The sequence below is a fragment of the Halichoerus grypus genome, chromosome 5 (assembly GCF_964656455.1).
Source record: "Halichoerus grypus chromosome 5, mHalGry1.hap1.1, whole genome shotgun sequence".
NCBI classification, from domain to species: domain Eukaryota; kingdom Metazoa; phylum Chordata; class Mammalia; order Carnivora; family Phocidae; genus Halichoerus; species Halichoerus grypus.
This window is the reverse complement of record NC_135716.1, coordinates 99366611-99386577: the sequence shown is the minus strand read 5'-3', so window position 1 is coordinate 99386577 and position 19967 is coordinate 99366611. Positions and strand designations below refer to the sequence as shown.

Sequence of the window (19967 nt, the reverse complement as noted above, 5' to 3'; positions counted from 1 at the left end):
CAAAGTACTGTTAAACAGTATTTTTTATTTTCTCTTAGAATTAGTGCCATATTATTCTGCTTCATGGCCTGTTAACTCACCCTCAGCTATTTTTATGTGTGCATTTTAAATTGTGCGTTTTACTACAGAGCTTTTAGTTTTAAAGCAGCATATAATATGCGCCTTTGGGACAAATTCTCTTCTTCTGTTACAGAAAGTAAGTGCAAATGCAGATGTAATGGCTATAAAAAGATGTAAGAAAATAGAAGAGTCTTGTGAAAAGAAAATTTGCTCCTTTGGTTTTATTTCTGAGTATTTTTTTTTCAGAAGAGGCAAGTTATCTTTATCACTAAATGCAACTAAACAAAAGAGGCTAAATTCTTCCAATATAATGAGCAAATCCAAAGGGACAGACTTGTGCCAGCAATGCTGGTTTTCACTCCAGCTAACAAAAGCTAAGAAATGTACAAGGAATTTAGAGATTTTTAGGGTCTCTTTGCCAATAGACAAAAGGCATAGAAGTAGTTGTCACTTTTTTGTCATTGTTATAAAAGCATTCATTTCCCCCATTGTTCTCCTGGAAGATTTTCTAGCACTGCAATCCATGAGAAATGTTTAAATCTAGCTGCTTGCTCTCAGTTTTGTCAAGATGGAAATATAATTTTTGAAGCGAGAACCTGTAACTCACCTGGGACATGCACATCTGTCTTTGTTATGGAAGAGTTAAATCCTTCATATCAAAATTCTCCCCAGTGTGAGTGATTTCTGTGGTTTGCTCATTCTAGCAAAGCAGCGGAGTAAAGGTTATCCATATTACACCAATTTGCTTTATATTGCATCAAACCTCCCAAATGTCAACATATCATACAGTTTGTAATGCATTGATTCTGGGGCAATAACTCTTACTCTTATTGTTTCTTAAAGGGTGTTGGTGCCAGAAGGAAAGAATGATTGATGAGAAACAGACACCCGGCTATAGACACTCATCCTTTTGCTTCAGATACTGACATCCTAGTGCGTCTGAGCATCCCTTGCGAGCAGTGAGCACTGAGGATCACCCAGGGTTATCGGATGTACAACAGGAGAGCCATCACTTCGCTAAATCATTCTCTGCCACTGGACATCTTTTACAAAAACCAAACCAGACCCGAGTCTAATAGATATGTTCTAGGACAACAAAAAAGCTGCAAGTTGTTGTCAACGCCTAACGCACAACTATGTTAGGCTTCCACCAAAGTCCTCAATATACCTGAACACGCACAGTATCGACCCTTCACTTTTAGATTTGGAATCTATAGACATATATGTATATGTAAAATAGACATAGCTCACAGATAACCAAACCCTGCTTTATTACTGCGAGGATTGCCAAGAATTTAGAGATGTATTTGTCAAGATTCCTGTCAATTCATGCCCTTTGGGTTACAGTGTCCTCAGTGATGCAACCCTACCCTTTGGTATGGGGACATTATGACGTGTGTAAGACTCAGATTTACACAGAAGAAGGGAAAGTTTGGGATTACATGGCCTGTCAGCCGGAATCCACGGACATGACCAAATATCTCAAAGTAAAACTGGATCCTCCGGACATTACCTGTGGAGACCCTCCCGAGACGTTCTGTGCAATGGTGAGGCAACCCTTTTGAATAGTCTATTTCATATTAAGTGGGAGCATATCGTATATGTGTACAAATGTGGTAAGGGTAAAGACTCGACTCATGCAATGAGCTGAATCTGTGCGTGGCAGATCTGCGCTAACAGGTTCGCTTCCTTCTCAGTGGAGGCTGGCTTGCAGGACCTGGAATTACAAGTCACAGTGTGATTGATGCACTGGAATGTACCTTCTGCTTCCTACAAACCAAAGCTTCCACTGAGACAGGTGTACTGTATATAAATTATAAAAGAAAAAGTTCAGCTAAAGGTTAAATTTCAGATTGGAGTCTGGGAATATGACTAGGTCATATGCATCATGGTAAAGGATAAAATCCATTGGTAAACCGACTTTAAAAACACAAAGGTTTCTTCACATACCTGTATAAGGCCAGCCCCGAATTTCATAGTTCAAGGCCAGATTAGAGTTCATGGTTGTCCTCATGTAGACACTGCTGTGATGTGGAAGTCCTTGGTTAGGAGAACAGTGAGAAGAGAAGCAAAGGAGAGAGGAGCTAATGCCTCCAGAAAAGTCTCATTTGTCAACTCATGCAGGCCCTTATTTTCAAGAGTCACAGTTTTCTATGGGTGTTTTAAATATGACTGTTGGAATGTTGGAAACGTATTTGCTGGAAAGTAATGACCTGGGCATACAAATTCAGATACCATCCTTTGATAAGCAGAATTACAGAATTCCTTGTTTTTGTGGTGTACATAAGTCTTTTCCTGGGTGGAGAGTTAAATCCTAGGTGCAAAGATAGCATTGGAGTGATGCATTGAATTTTCACTTAGGACGTGGCTGAAAGTTTACCTATAAGGTATTAATAAAGAGTTTGGTGATTAACATGATGTAAATCAAAGTGCTAAAGAATTCAGACAGTATGTTCATTTGGTTTATGTCATTGTTTTTTTTTTATTATAGGTGGTCTTTATTTGACACTGGAATTGTGATCCCATTTCTCTCCACATAACAGATATAATCATATGGCAGATTTTAATAGTATTCTTACCTGACTTTATTATCTTGAACCTGGCCTGGCATTTTCAGCATAGTGAAACTATTAATCAAAGTAGCATCTGTTCACAGTCCCCAGTGAGTTAAATTAGCATAAGATCATCTTAGACCTAGCACTGTGGAAAAGGTTTTGTAACAGGAAACAATTTTGAGCAATAAAGAGTGTTTTTACCTAAAAGCTAACGGCTTGCCATTTTTCAGAAGTGCCTTTGGGGACTGGTTTGAATTATGGTCTAAACCTGATTTTGTGGAGAGTGAGAAAAAGAGCTTGCCTATTAGGTGTCACTATGACTAAAGTGCCCTGAAAGACTAAATATTTCAAAGAGAGGACCCATCTTTCTAGGAAACGGGTATGTGCTTTGCAAAAAAAAAAAGCTACATTTTAGAAACCAGAAACTTCCAGAAGAGGAGTTTATTCCAACACATTAGCAAAACTATAGTAAGTCTGTAAAAGAGCAGGGACATTTGTTGGCTTTATAGAAGCTGTTTGATAATCTCTCATAAAAGGTTAAATTTAAAATCTCATTGCAAATCTGGGGTGCAATTGCTGTGCAGATGATAGGTCATGGAGTCTTCCACTCCTCACGGCAGGAGAATGAGTTCTGGGCCAGCGCTTCATATTATGAAGAACACTCTAGCTCTATCTACTGGCTTACATGACACTTGTACCAATATGCCTCTTCTGGAATTGTTTAATAATTGACAGATCTAAGTAAAATACCAGATCTCCTTCTTCCGAGTGCCGTTTCCACTCACATCGGCCCAGTATGGTGTGTTCAGCCTGTGCTTTAAATGCGCAGCTTCCTCGATCTCAGCCCCTGGCAAGAGAGCGCTAGCTGAGCCCTGCTCCTGTCCTCATGTGGAAGGGTTTACTTGGTGTTTTCAGCGTGCCTCTCTTATCATGAGTGGGACAGGGCACATTACGGAACTTCTCATGCCCGCCTTTCGTGGGGACATGGTCTGAAGTCCTTAAACAAGTCAGTTCCCTCCCAGTTCACTAGCTATGTGATGTTAGAGACCAAAAGAGAAAAAAGAATTAAAATTATTAGGGGCGCCTGGGTGGCTCAGTTTGTTGGGCGGCTGCCTTCGGCTCGGGTCATGATCCTGGACTCCCGGGATCGAGTCCCGCATCAGGCTCCCTGCTCGGTGGGGAGTCTGCTTCTCCCTCTGACTCTACCCCCTCTTGTGCTCTCTCTTTCACTCTCTCTCTCTCTCAAATAAAATAAAATTAAAAAAAATAAAATAAAATTATCCTTCAGCTTTCTCAAGTGCAGTAACGTGAATACTTTATACGTTTACCCCCAAATCCACAAGACAGTCTTTTGAAAGGCTACATCTTAGTCTGACGCAGGTATTTGGAGGCCTTGGTGCATTTAAGCTTGTCACTGGGCAGAATTGTTTTCCAAGGGAGTGTGTAAGATTTGTGGGATGTTACCTATCAATGCTTAATTTGGGCTCCTTAATATGCATATGATTGGCAGAGCAGATTTAATAACCCATCCTTTAAACGCAGACTTTGGGACTATTTGTATGCATATTATATGCCAAGTCAACGATAATGGCCTAATACAGCAACACTTCTCTGTAGTTTTGGATTTTCCATAAAACTCTTTAGTGTAAGGGTTCCTGACACAAGGCTGTAAAGCTGTCTCGGGATGCTGTCATATCAGACCTGTGTAGGTGCTCCTTAGCCCAAGGTCTACTGGGAATCCATAAAGTCATTTGTGTTACGACTTTCACGTTCTTTCCTCCTTGACACACGCACCCATACCTGCTCCCTCGGAGTCGTTATGGCCCATTACATCAGTGTTGCTGCCACATAAGCACAGTCACTACTTAGCCCTTATATGTAAATGTTTGCTGCAAAATGGTTTCAGAAATCACCTACTCTGTTATTATCTATGAGTATAACAATTCTGAGCACCGAGGGGACATTTGGTGAGAGAAACACCCTGAAGTTTCCATAGTTCATTGGCAATGCATTAAGAACCACTGTTGCTGCCTTTTGCACGTGTTCCATCCTCATGTGGCAGCGACCATCCAGGGATGCAGCATATAATTTATTGTGAAATTTTAGGGAAAAAGGGCCACATGATTCCATTTGATAATAGATCTCTGCTTCCTAACCTGGATGACCTATTTAATAATTCTTTAATATCTAGTGATTTTAAATTGCTGTGTATTAATACTACCAGCATTTATGAATGTTAATTTTATGGGATCACTCTGATATTTCTATGCATGAGAGTAGAATAGGGGAAACACACACACACACACACGAATTGTGTATGAGACCATACATTTTCTTTTTAATTTAATATATTCCTTTTAAGTTGTTGATGGCCCAAGAAGTATCTCTGTTAAGGAGGAAGAATCTGAGAGGTAGAAGAGTTTTGGCCATTTCTTTCCTTCTTTTTTTTTTTTTTTTAGGCTGGGATAATATGTTAGTATAGATCATGTCCTTTTCCCAGCCACATAAAAGCTTCCCGTAGCACAGCTTTGTCAGAAAACACAAATCATCTAGTGACTACAATTTGTTTCAATTTGCATAAAGAGCAAATAGGATGATCGGAACCTGTGTGTAAAGCCGAAGTGACAACACAAAGCTATGACTTGTTCTTTGTGTTTAGACAAACTTCGCTGTCATATCTCCACGCAACACCCCAGTGGCTTAAAAATGGCAAAATTATCTGCAATTATCTCCAGCCTGCAGCTAATTTTCTGGATAAGTTAAACAGAAGCTTTGAAAAGAAGCCTGCAGACGGGAGAAGTCATGTGCATTTGTACAATAGATGGTGCGGAAGTGCTGATGGCTATGGAAATGTGAACCCTCGAGAGCTGCTGTGGATTTCAGAGCCAATCAAAACTAAATTAGGAAACAAAGATTATTAAAAAGTCTTCTGTGCATGTAATTTTGGCATAATATCATGAGGTGGACATTAAGTGTTTCCCTTGGAGACCCCCGGCATCATTAATGCAGTGTGCCTTTAATTACAAGTAGACTCATATTACTAAAAAAATGGAGAAAATAAAGTACTCGGAGGTGTAGTTAGCAATACCCTCATTATGTTTACTGAAATAATTAAAAGAAAGGGTGTAATTTTTCTAAATAAAATGTCAGAATTTGAAATGAAAATGGATTTTCTTTAGGAAATTTACTAATGGTTGCCCTCGCTCTTGACAGGCATTTATTCAAGTACCATAACAGGTCTATTAACGATCATTCCATATTGTGCTATTTCTAGATAGACTCCTATTAAGAAAAAAAAAGACTTTAATTATTGCAAGCATTGTGGATAGAACATATTTCATTTTGTTCAAATGGAATTTAGGAAAGTAGTAGAAAGCCTTTGTGTTTTATGATATTAAAGGAACCCAGTGGGATGAGTGAGTGGCAATGCATAGTCACAGGGCTATCTATAACTTAAATTTCAAATTTGACATCAGCACAGGTTGCCATCTGGTGACTGTCAGGTGGCCTTTGAGAAATTAATTTGATAAACTCAGTTCCATTTTCAGTGACAAGGCATTAATTTCAATTTTCCAAAAACTGGAAATGACATTGACTTATATAATAATCAAATAATCTTAAAGTATACTCTGTTCACATGAAACATAATTCAATAAACGAATGAAGTTTTAATATCAGTGACAGCTTTCAGTTGAACTGATTTATCCCTTAATTATCCCAGAATGGAATTTTTTAAAAAACTTTCAGTTCCTCCATTATTAACACTTCATTGTTATTTAGTTCATTATTTAGATTTATTTCTTAGAAAAGTTTAATTCACGTTTACAATGAATTAGGTTTCATGGAGATCAATCTTTTTGATATATCCCTGTAGCAAGTATCTCTTTATTGAGGAGCCTACAAGAGCTCCTTATTATCTGTTGCATCAAGTCTAAAGTACTCTACCTGGTCTTTAAATCTGGTTATATTCAACTTTATTTCCCATTACTTCCCATTGGGACCCTATAGCACGCCCAAGGGGCTTATGGGTAGCGATCAATTGGCAGAGGACTACTGCACTTGGGTTGAAGCTCATTGGCATAGCATGCACTGTATATGGGGGCGGTGGGGGGGCTTGGGAGGAAGCTGGGAAAGATTACTGTGGGTCTAACAAAACTTAAAACCACATCATGTCACTAAATGTTCTCAGACAGTGTTCTCTATGTGCACAAGTGCCCCAGTCTCTGATGGGCTGATGCTTCACAAATATTGTTCCAGGCTACTGAATGCGGTGAAGTGAACAGAGCATATAGCACATGCAAAACCAATAGGTGGTGGTGAGAATCACAGTCAAATAGCATGTGTTCCCTGCCTCCAAAGGAAGTAAAGAAGAGTCCTAAGCAAAATGAATATGAAGTAGTGTGTACTCAGAGGATGGGGGAACAAAGAAGCAAAGCCAGCACTCAGAATTTAAAGGTGAAACATTATTTTATGGCATATCAAAGGGCCACTTGGAGAATACTGTCTGGTAGTCAAGTGCCTAATGCTAAACAGCATCTGAAAAAGATAGAAAAAGACTGGGTGGGGCAGATTCAAGCACAGTGTTTAAATGATAGCCTAGTGGCCTGGTTAACGGTAGAATGACCTTATATCTGGCAGAATGGAAGAGGAGCAAAAAATCATAGAACCTGTTGGGTTAGACCTATATATGTGTGCATATATATAATGTGTGTATATATGTATGTATTTTTAACTTAGTTGATGGTGGAGTATGCTGAGTAAGATAAGCATGGCTCATCTACCTGAAGCTCCAATATTACACAAAGATTAGGGGAAGCATTTAACTGAACCCACAAATGCGAGATTTTTAAAGGTGAAACATGAGAAAATAGTAAGTGCCTTGTAGTGGATCACTTTGAATTACTTTCTCTGTCCCCCAAGGAGTAGTCTTGTTTGCTCTCAATCTAGGGGAATATCACTTGAAAACTGTGAGAAGCAATCTCCTAAAAATACCATAGCCCTTCCAGATTGTTTTGGGGTCTCTCAGGCTTATTCTCCAGACTTTGTGTGTGGGGTTTGCTCTTCTAGCTTTGGGACTGTACATGGGATGGGTCTTAGGCTGGCATTTTGATTCTCTGACTTTGAGGACTAGTGTCATCACACAGAAAGTCCCTCATCTCATGTGTTTTCTCTGCGAGGACAAGCAGAGGACATTCCTGTTGCTTGGAATAGTCTGTGCTCCTTTCCACTTACCTCAATTCCATCCATCCTTCAAGGTCTATGTGAAGTTAGCTTCTCTATACACGCTTTCTGCCAATTTCAGCTCATATCATTTTCTTGACTGTATATCTGTATTAGCCCTGCCTATGTACTGCACTGTATGGCATCATTTAGCACTTATTACATTTTATTGATTAATACACTCACATGCACATTTGTTTCATGTGTTTATTGTATCCTGCCTCTTTATCTGGATCACTACTCTTCTTTTTTTTTAAGATTTTATTTATTTATTTTGAGAGAGAGAGAGAAATCAGGGGGTGGAGCAGAGGGGGAGGGAGAAGAAGAGGGAAAGAATCCCAAGCAGACCGCACCCTGAGCAGGGAGCCCAACACTGGGCTGGATCTCACAACCCTGAGATCATGACCTAAGCTGAAACCAAGAGTCGGGTGCTCCATGGACTGAGCCACCCAGGCGTCCCTTGATCACTACTCCTTAAATGAGATGATATGTAGCAGAGAGCCTACTGTATACTGGGACTCAACAGAGACTACACATTATATTGCTTTTCTACCTCGTAGCATTTACCATACTCCTAGGCAACAGATAAATAATAACATGTTTTTAATTTATTAATTGATCAATTTATTGAATATAGTATTTGATTTTCTAGAATGTTTTCTATTTCTTGAGAACTTTTATCATGAATCTGTTTTTTTCCTCTGCAAATTAAGAGACAACTAGAAAATTTAGCTACTGCATTTGGGCAGCTTATGATGATGTTCTCAAGAGAGATGGGAGAGGCAAAATCTACTCAGTGTTCCAACACTGAAAGTGTATATGAGGGATTTTCAAATTCTAATTGAATCTTTTAAATGTATTTTTCCAAATAGAAAATTTGGAAAAAATAGAAGAGCTTAACACACAACATTGAAATCATTTTGCCATATTTCTTACAAGTCTCTCTCTCTCTCTAAATATATATATTTTGTTTTACAAAATTGGAATCATATCACATACATTTTTTCCCCTTTTTTTTTCATTTACTACTACAGTTTTTGCATTTACTTGTATCATTATGTGTTCTTAGGATATATGATTTTGATAGCTATAAATATCCTATTATGTGGATATACAATATTTTATTTAATTATCCTCTCACCTTGATAGCTTGATGTTCTTTGCTTTTTTTTTTCTATTGGTTATATGCAGTGATGAACATATATCAGTATAATCTTTTTTATTGAACATATCCTTCTTCTCCCATGTTTGAAACCTCCCATATTAAACGCACATGTTTTTAGATTATCAAGCTCATTATATCATACTTAGCTGATGCTAAAGAGTAGGGCTATATTCTGTGTTCTCAAGGATGGAATCATTACTGAACGAAATAGAATTCTATATGTCAGTCATGGGGACTGAAATCAGCATGTGTGACTTAGGCAGGCACCTCTCTATGGGCCTTGCTTTTATGTTCTCTTAGAGAGCTTCTAGAGAGAGGAGGAAGACGGTTCTGCCACATAGTAGAGAACAAAGTCAGGGGACCTCTTTAGGAGCAACAAGCTAAAGATGAGCAAATTACACCTTGTAAACTGTACTTGTGGCTTTAAAACTTGCTTTAAATTGATCCACAGTGAGAAATACATTTTATATTACAACTCATTAAACACACATTATCCACATACACAACCAAAACAAAAGCTTCACAAACAAGTACTTACCCATCCTATGTGCTCTGCCCTCTGATATGTTTTTCTTCCTTTATATTTCTTTTTCATCTTTAACAAGTAATTGAAAATTATATATTGGTTGTGATTCACAAATTATAAATAGGATTGTTTTTGAAACTTTGAATAAATGGGAAAATACCGTGCTCATCATTGTAGAACTTCCTTTTTTAATTCAACATTATATGTTTAAGATATACTGCTGTGTAGTATTCTACTATGGATATTTCTTTAACCAATCTTCTGTTTCTAGACATTTAAGTTGTTTGGTTTTTATGCTTTAAGGCTCTTGACTGGAGTCAGATTTTTCTCCAGAAAGTTGATTAGTATTCTCTATTTTTCAGCATTTTATAAAAATGTGGTAGGCATGAGATTCTCATCAATGCTGGAAATTATATTCTTAAATTTTCTTCTAACATAGGGCCTTAGCAGATAAGTGAAAATGTGTACTTTACCAAAAAGAATAATGATAAAATTATCCTTATTGCTACCACTTTTTCTGCTAAGATAATAACTTCTAACATTTTTATTGATAAATGGAGATATTGGAAGGTGAAATGACATTTAATTTTTCAAAGCCGTATTTTTTACTTGTTGACTAGGTAGGTTTTTGATATGTTTCTTGGCCATTTAAATTTTCTTATCCCTAATTGTAGTAGTTTTTGTACTTTTTGCCTTTTTTCTAATTTTTCTGCTGAAAAATTTACATAAAAACATGTAAATTTGGGCCTTTTAAATAGACACCATTTTTTTGTCAGTTAAGTTAAAATATGAGTATCTTTTCTTCCAGAAGAATGGGTCTTGTTTCAGAGACTTTTGTACACTCTTCATTTTGTGGAAATTTTATGTATTCTTGAATGGGATTTTGGTGGCAGAGAGCCATCATCTCAGGACTGAGAAAAATTCATCTAAGTGCCCCCTCATATCTTTTGGTCCTAATGTAAGAACTTGGAAAAGTTGTCATTTGCCCTAAGTAAAGCACCCCTTTTCACTGACAATCAGTCCTTTGGAAACAGTTATATACGGAAACATAATTAATTTGATAAAGTGGTTGGTGTGAAATCTGCTTTGGTTTTAATTCACCAGATCAATGGGCAGACTAGTTTCTCATGTGCCATTTTTAAAATTTCAGAATTTCTTTTCCTACAAAAGGGGAAAGTGATGAAAGTTGTTTCACACGCATAATATTGGAAAAGAACTTACTGAGATTGGCAGGTTGTAAGTTTCTTCTCATCTTTCTGGGAATAGATAGATTCACATAGTATCAGTTCCATGAAAATTAAAGATGTGAGCTAAGGAAGAAGCCAGAATTGGTTTTCCTTCTTTGACCTACTTTGAAACTGACTTCTAAAATATTAAATGAAGACGTGAGCTGGATTTTGCTTCAGTACAAAGAAATAGCCCTTTTCGTTCCAGAGGTTTGGTGTCCATTGAGAGGTCTAGCGGCTCACATTATAATCAGGTCATGTCTGAACAATGATTTTTCACCATTCCATGTAACTTTTTGTTTCTTTCCTGTTGCTCTCCTTCCTTCTTGAAAATGACAAAATGAAGAAATCAAATACACTTCCGAGCAACTCTCTCTCAAGGGAGATGAGAATTCAACGTACATGGTCAACACAAGTTGCAGAGGAAGATGTGTATAGGATAGAGAAAGTGAGCTGGTGAGCAATCTGAGGTTAGCTGTGATGTCTGGACCCCTCCATGAGGATTTTGATTTCAAAGTTTAGGAGACTAAACTTGTACAGGGTGTTAGGGAGCATTCTCATCAATGTGTCTACTCTGACTCTGAATTGCATTCTGTTTAGTTCTCACTGGAGTCAGTGCTTAATAGTGCCTAGCACGGTGTGAAGCCTATAGTGGTACTTAATACATGCTTGTTGAACTAAACTTGTGCTATATGTTTACAAATAATGTTTGTAGTTGATATTTATCAAGAACTTACATGGTGCCATGTGCCATACTAAACACAGCCTTTGTTTGTTCATGTCTGCAGTCCTATCATTATCCTTATTTAACAGGTGGAGTAACTGACAGGAGGTTAAATAACTTTTCCAACCAAGTAGTGGGAACAGGATATAAACCCAGTCTGACATGCATGTCTTACTCTTAAACCATACCATAAATTACTCCCTAAGTTTATTTGTAGTATGTGGGATAAAACCATCACGAAAACCTTTTTAAAAATCACATTTATGATTAGGACTATGAGCCACAATACTATGATTTTGTTATTTAAAAAGCCTTTTATCTGAAATAACCTCAGAAAATTGGATTCTGTAAACAGAGTGTGTGGAATGTCGGAAATACACATTATGTGATGAGTGTCTTCATTCAGGGATAAGAGAACCAATCAACACTGTTTGTTTCCATTCCTGCTTTCTTTTCCATTAACGTGTTCATATAAATGGAAATAAGCTGTTAGAAATCATACAGAGCAGAGTACATATTGTGTTCACCATCTAAAACCAGAATAATAAGTCAGCAACTGTTGGCTAGTTAACAAAATCATATTCTTGTGGGGGAGGTGTTGAGTAAAGTAGTTAGCGTGATGCTTTTGATTTTTTTTTAACAGTATCAATAACAACTGTTATATAGCCAACTGCCTCCATGCTGTCTTCACTCAGTTGTCTAGTAGACATTTTAAACTTAACACATTTATTATAGAACTCTTGATTTCTTCTCCCCAAATGGATTTTGACTGTAGTCTTTCCCATATCTATAAACAGCAGCTTATATTTATCTAGTTGCTCCAGACGAAAAATCTAGGAATCCTCTTTAACTCCTTTATGTCCCTCACAGCACATATCAACAAGTCCTGTTAGCTAAACCTTCAAAAATCTATCCCAAATCAGATTGCTTTTCACCCTCTCTGCTGCTAACAACCAGGTCCCAACCAGCTTTATATCGAGGCTAGACCCCTGCAGTATTTCCTAACTGATCTCCTTGCTTCCAACTCTTGCCCTGTCACCAAATTCACATATGTTTTATAATATAATATAACACATAATATAAATATATTATAGAAATATACACATATAATATAAATATAATATACAAATATAAAATATATAATATAAATATTATGTAATTAGATAATATAATTATGTAATATACATATGGATAAAATTTTAAACATCTGAATCAATCAGGTCCTGTTCTTGTTCAATTTCCTCCCCAATTGTTGTGTCCCATTGAGAATTAAATCTAAACCCTTACTACTGCTTGAAAGGTCCTATGTAATCTGGTCCTTGAAAACCTCTTTGATGTCCACTCTGATCACTCCCTACTTTGCTCAGTCCAGTCTGCCTGCAACTTCTTGGTGTTCCACATAAAACTAAGTTTACTCTTGCCTTGTTGTTTGGACCTGCATTCTCAAAATCTTCCCATAGCTCTGTCCCACCTTTTATTCAAGTCTCTGCTTAAAAAACCCTTCATAAGGAAGCCTATCTGACCACTTTATTTAAATAGCATCTCTTTTGCACTCTATCCATTCCTTGAGCCTACTTAATTTTGTCTTCATTGAATTTATTATAGGGGGTGATATTCAAACTATTTAACAACTGGGACAGCATCAACACAAAACAATCAGAAAAGACATCAATGGGTATATCTTACTGAGTACCATCTGACTTAACATCAGTTCCAATGACTAGCCATTTATTATGTTATATACTGCTCATATATTTATGTCTCTTTTCTCCTTCACAATATAAAATCCAGAGGACAGGAACTTTGTCTTATGTCTCTCCACCATAGGGCTCAACAAATACTTATTGAATGAATGAATGAGCTGCTAAAACAGATATGTTAATTTGATGATAGCATTCATATCAAAGATTATTGCTCTAATATATACATGGTCTTTAAAGTATTTAGGCTACATTGGAGGTCCTTAATCTTGAAGGTATCAAGCATTTTCTTTTTTTTTTTTAGTTTTTTAAATTAAAAGTATATAAACAATATAACAAATATATGTACACCCACCACTTAAAATTTAAACATTACCGACTGAGTCGAAACCATCTTGTTTCCATCCCCTGGTCCATTCCTGGCTTCCCTTTTCCAGAGAGAACCAGTGTCATAAATGTGGTGTATTTCCCTGTAGTCCATGTTTTTATATTTTTTATATGAAACTTATATGTTCACAAACAAGTTATAGTTTTGACTTTGGGTTTTTTAATGTTACCATCCTGAAAAAACTATGCTATAACTTTTTCATTCAACATTATTTTCATAAATTATCTGTTTGGTCTGTATGATCTATTTGCTTCATATTAAAATGCTATCTATCTATCTATTCCATTGGATAAATAAATTCTTCAATTGTGGGAATTCAGCAAGTTTTGTTTGTTTGTTTGTTTTTAGTTTTTTGTAATTACAAGCCACTCAACAAGAGACATCTTCGTACCTAGATCTTGGTGCATGTGAACAAGAGTTGTTTTGCCTTTTGTTTATCTCAAGGTGTGCACCCAGAAGCCAATCTATGGGCTACAGAGTATGGGAATTTTCATCAAATGCAGTTGCACCACTTTGCATTCCTACCAACAGATTATAAGGGTTCTTCTAAGTCTTGTGTTGTTTACTCATGTGTTTCCTCTTGTTATGTAATGAAAAATATTTAAGAAATTGTGTTTCTTTTCTTTTTTTTTTTTAAGATTTATTTATTTAGGGGCGCCTGGGTGGCTCAGTCGGTTAAGCGTCTGCCTTCGGCTCAGGTCATGATCCCAGGGTCCTGGGATCGAGCCCCACATCGGGCTCCTGGCTCGGCAGGGAGCCTGCTTCTCCCTCTCCCTCCACCTGCCTCTCTGCCTACTTGTGCTCTCTATCTCTCTGTCAAATAAATAAATAAAATCTTTAAAAAAAATTTAAAAAAATTTAAAAAAAGATTTATTTATTTATTTGAGAGAAAGCATGAGCAGGGGAGTGAGAGGAGTGGAGAGTGAAGGGAGGGCCGGAGGGAGAGGGAGAGAGAGAATCTCAAGCAGACTCCAAGCCCAGCACAGAGCCCTACGCAGGGCTCAATTTCACAACCCTGAAATCATGACCTAACTGAAACCAAGAGTAGGTTGCTCAACCAACTGAACCACCCAGGTGCCCCTAGAAATCGTGTTTCTTTTATTGCCTTAGTTATCAGGACACTCATAGTTGGATTTTATGATCTATCATAGCAACCATAATTAACTCAGGATTTTTGATAAAACTATATGTACCATGGCTCTTAATCTCTCATCTTTGTTTTAATTATTTAATAGTAAATCACTTGGAAATTGTATGAACATCACTAATGAATATTCATAATGGCGAATTGACAGGAGGAAGCATGAAATTTGCAGGACTAAATATTGAGTTAAACTATAAACAAACTTCTTTGAGTAGATCTTTTTTACAGAGGGCAACAAATTTTAAGAGTAATATCTTGCATCTGGCCACCTGAACTGAAAGGTATACTTTGACCTGTACAATTTATACAAAAATCACAGCCTAAAAATTATTTTTCATATTTATATGTATGTAATCTTTTTTCCAAAATCACTGTTTTCATCACTGGAGTATAACAATAGCCGATAGAACTTTTAAACTAGAAGTCTTCTTGCTTACTTTGCAAGATGATATATAAATATTGCCTCATCCATCACCAGAATGACTTGTCTCCTAGATGAAAACCTGAGGGTGATGTGTAACTGTAATAAATTTGGACAGCAAGGGAAGGGTTCCATTTCTAATTAAAACCACAGCCAGGAAGTTTCCATGTCTACTGACAATATAGGTATACTATCAGTACATATTTTATACATTTGCTTGTTTGTTTGGAGCAAATTGGCATTGTTTTAGGAGTAGTAACAGTAAAGGAGTAACTTTACATTTCTTTATGCCCTCCCAAGCAACAGTCAATTGCCCCTTCTAGACAGGAAGTTTCTAGGATCCCTGGGTCTTAGAACCAGGTATTCAGAAGACAAGTTGTTTAACTTGGGAAAGTGCATGACTTTAGGGATATTTTATTGGATTCAAACAGTCTCCATTCAAGTTCCAACTTAATCAAGTTATTTCACTTCTTTGTTTCGAGGGACAGTAAGATCATGATGTACTTAGCACAATGCCTGGCACATAGGAGATGCCCAATAAATATTAATCGTCTTTGTCATTGTGATGATCATTTCTATTGGTAAAAAGTTAAAAGCATTCTGATTCTCATTTTCTACTTTGAAGGGATCTTCTGAATGCTTTCCCTTTAGTTCCCCTTTCTGTGAACTGTCTGGCCTTTCCTGATGTTACTAATGGCATCTAATAACTAACCGCTTATGAGGTTCTGGCTCTAAGCCAGGTATTTAAAATCAAAATAATTTCACAACTGTGGTTTTAAAATAAATGATATGTATTCTAAATAACACAGTATTAAAATAATCATTCATGGTTGCAAGGCATTTGCATTGAGATTATAATGGATCAAAGTTTTAACAAATGCACTAGACATGTCAAACGACAACATGACTCTGTCTAAAAACAAAATGTTAACAAAATAAATAACTATGTGAAAATAAATTAAATAAAAGCTAATTTTATTTTATTTTGTTTTATTTTATTATTTTCTTTTAGAGAGTGAGAGAGAGAGCGTGTGTGAGCAGGGAGGAGGGGCAGAGGGAGAGGAAGAGAAAGAATCTTAAGCAGGCTCCATGCCCAGTGCAGAGCCTGACATGGGGTTCGATCTCACAACCATGAGATCATGACCTGAGCTGAAACCAAAAGTTAGATGCCCAACTGACTGAGACACCTAGGTGCCCCTAAAAGCTCATTTTATTAATCAGCTATTGGAATGGGCATAGTGTGTTGGCTCTCATGGATGCTTTGAAATAAAAGAGAGAAATTCAGTATGAGAAATGGAAATGCTGGATCCCAAGTCAATTTCCTTGGTTGCTGTATTATCCATATTATCCCCTTCCTCAAAAACATTCAGTGGATTTCCACCTCAACAAAATGAAACATTGTTCATTGCAGCATTATTTACAGAAGCCAAGATATGGAAGCAACCTAAATATCTAACACTGTGTAGATAAAGAAAATGTGATATATATAATGGAACATTATTCAGCCATAAAAAAAGAATGAAATCTTGTGATTTGTGACAACATGGATGGACCTTAGGGACCTTATACTAATAAAATAAGTCAAACAGAGAAAGACAAATACCATATGATCTTTCTTACATGCAGAATCTAAAAGAGAAACAGAAAGAAAAAGAAAAATGAAAAAGTCCATAGATACAGAGAACAGATTGGTGGTTGCCAGAGGCTGGGAATGGGAGGAGGATGAAATAGATGAAGGGGATCAAAGGGTACAGACTTCTGGTTATAAATAAGTCATGAGGATGTACTGTACAGCAAGGCAACTATAATTAATAATACTGTATTGCATATATGAAAGTTGCTAAGAGAGTAGATCTTAAAAGTTCTCACCACAAGAAAAAAAGTTCTGTAATTATGTATGGTGACATGTTAACTAGATTTCTTGTGGTGGTCCTTTTGCAGTATATATAAATACTGATTTATTATGTTGTACACCTGAAATTAATACAATGTTGTATGTCAATTATACCTCTATTAAAAAATAACACTGTTAAGTGAAACCTAGATCCATAATTCTTACTTGCTCCCAATATTTTAGTACACATGGTGTTTGGATGCAGTGTGTTCAATTAGGACAACCAACAAGTTGTATCATCAAGGCTACAGACTGTGAATTAGGAAGAGGTCCTGTTTCCAGGAAATGCATCCTTGCACCATGGCTTAGAAAGGAGAAAATAGGTCGGATCTCAGCCTCCATCTACTACTTGGCATGGCTTCTTTGTAATGGCCACAATCTGCCCAACTGTGTTTGCTGGTTTTGTGCAATATGCATATTTCACAGTTATAATTTGATCTTGTTCTGGACTCACATTGCATTTTGGAATGAGTGCCACATATTGGGGGAAAAGCTGCTGCAAGCCATAGAGAAACTTTATTTTATGGTACTGGATGACAAAACTAACAAATATTAGTAATTTAACCAATTTATCAAATACTTATTGAGCACCTGGTATGTGCACTGTACTGAGCTAGGGTTGTAAAGATGATCAAGACAGACACAATTCCCCACCTTGGGGAGATCAAAGGGAGGGAGAAACACATGAAACAAGTATACCAATAATTACTACTGTGATGAATATTTCAAAGAAGAAATTAAAGTCCCTATGAGAGTATGTAATCATAATGCTGGTGGTGATAGAAAAGTAAAAATGATTCTTCTTGAAGAAAGTCTGATGTTGTCAAGTGCTAGATTTGCTCAATGATGTTATAAATTTAGCATATATATTCTTAGAGCTAGTAAACATAGAACTTTATTATTGAAACTCCTACAGTAAAATAACTTTGTCATCACAAGACTAGAAATCTAACCCCAACCTCATTTCCTCATATTTTTAATACAATTTAAAAGTAAGATTTTTTTTTTAGACTTGGAACTGCCATGTCGTAGCAGGTAGTTATCTTTAACAATACATTTAGCACTTCGTTTGTAATTATAGGTTACTTGACTGCCTTCCACACTGGATTGGAAACTCCTTGAAGAACAGGGACAGAGCCTTGTTCTCTTTTATATCCATAGCAATTAGTTTAGTGCCTGATACATAGTGGGCCCTTAATATATAACCATGGAATGAAGCATCCTTTTAACAGTCTGCTTTCCTAAATCTCTGCTCTGTCCATTTTTATTTTTTATTCTTTTTATTGTCCCTCAATAATCTTTTCTGCCCTTGCTATAATTTACAATATCAAAATAATCTCATGCAGAATCTAGCAGGAGATGACCCTTGAGGATATTTTGTGGGAGTATTTAGTATTTTAAATAGTGGTGTTCCCTCCAGTTCCTTCAATACTTCCAGAGCCCTGTTGTGGGCAAATGGGAGCTAATGAGGACAAGCTAGCCTCTGCCTTCAAGAAGCTTTATAAAGTAAATAGTTATTTACAAAGAAGAAGAAAATAAATGCTATGCAAGAGCTACATATAAGGAGCTGTGGGAACACAGAGGGAAGCAATTCATTGCAAACTCAGAGGGCTCAGTGGTAGCTACATAGAGGAGATGGCCTTTGAGCTGAGCTTTGAAGGAAGAGTAAACTGCTCTAAGAAGGAAGAAGAAAGAGAAGGGCATTACAGCTTAAGGAGACAAGCGAAGCCTTGTCTTTAGCTTTCCTTTTAAATAATTTCCTTTTGTGGATCTATCTCAACAGTAATAAATGTTATGACTGTGTCACCCATGAATTAATCTAAATCCAGCTGTCCTTATGTTTCCCACTACGTAATACTGTAACATCATTTCTTACACTTGGCATATTCTCCCACTCTCTTAAGATATCAATCATTAAACACAATTATGTAGGTGAAGGCACTTATAAAATGCAAAGTACTATACAAAATAGGGAAACGTGCTGTACAAGGCACTATAACTCTTACTATGTATTTGTAGGCTCAGTGATCACAAATCATAGGTACTTAACAGATGATGCAGAGAGTCAATTTAATAAATATTTATTGAAGCCTAACCAAGTAATTTTGGACGTTACTCATTTTAACTTTCAGAGTTCCAGGTTCTTTTGTGTGGTTTTTGTGAAGGTTGACTGAAATAATTAACTTTGAAACCTGTAAAACATGGTATAAGAAAAAGTCACTCTTAATACATACCAGACCCTTGGTTTGACTCAGGCCTTTGCCTACCAAAGTCTTTGCTGGAGAGATGAGACTTACATAATTGATATATATAATAATACATAACAATAGATGATTACATATCAAAGGCATGGGTACTGTCATTAAGTATCATGGGTTTGTGTCCTTGTTCAGATGCGGGAATAGTCAGAAAGATCACAATGAACATAGAATTCAAATACAAGCAACTTAACCTAGTTTATGTCCATAAACTCTGAAATACGGAGGGTCTTCCATAATCCTAGCCCAAATCTGTGTTCCTTCTTCTCCCAAAATACTTATTTAAGACTATATGACATTTTCACTGGCACACTAGAGTATTGGTTTTACCATTGTTTTCCAGTTAGAAACATTTATAAAACCGCTTAGATGCCTTTTTAAAACTTGCTTCACAATGTTCCAGAACAAATCTTCATAACTTCATGAGTCTGCCTACAGCCATCCTTAAAGTGCCATGAATTTATGCATGATTGCTGAGAACTTTATTCTGAAGGAATCTATCCAGAAATGGCAGAACATCAGTGTTACATTTTTCCCAGTTTATCTAATATTTGCGATATATAATATTATTACATATAATTCATTATTATCAGTGTTAAATTTCTAAAGTGTCTGAAGCTCAAGTACCAGGTTAATTATACTATAAGTTCATATTTGTATGAAAAATAACTTAAAAATGATCTCAT

The 19967-nt window shown here is 36.6% G+C and overlaps 1 protein-coding gene across 11 annotated transcripts in view; it reads left to right on the top strand.

Moving 5' to 3' along the window:
• The window catches only part of NTNG1 (netrin G1), a 315517-nt gene that overhangs the window by 7832 nt on the left and 287718 nt on the right, over positions 1-19967 (top strand). For all 11 annotated transcript variants that reach the window (XM_036089454.2, XM_078072672.1, XM_078072669.1 and 8 more), the window contains exon 2: positions 904-1607. In XM_036089454.2, coding sequence (XP_035945347.1) covers positions 1362-1607 — 246 coding nt within the window. In that variant the 5' untranslated portion in view covers positions 904-1361. The remainder of the gene's footprint in view (positions 1-903; positions 1608-19967) is intronic.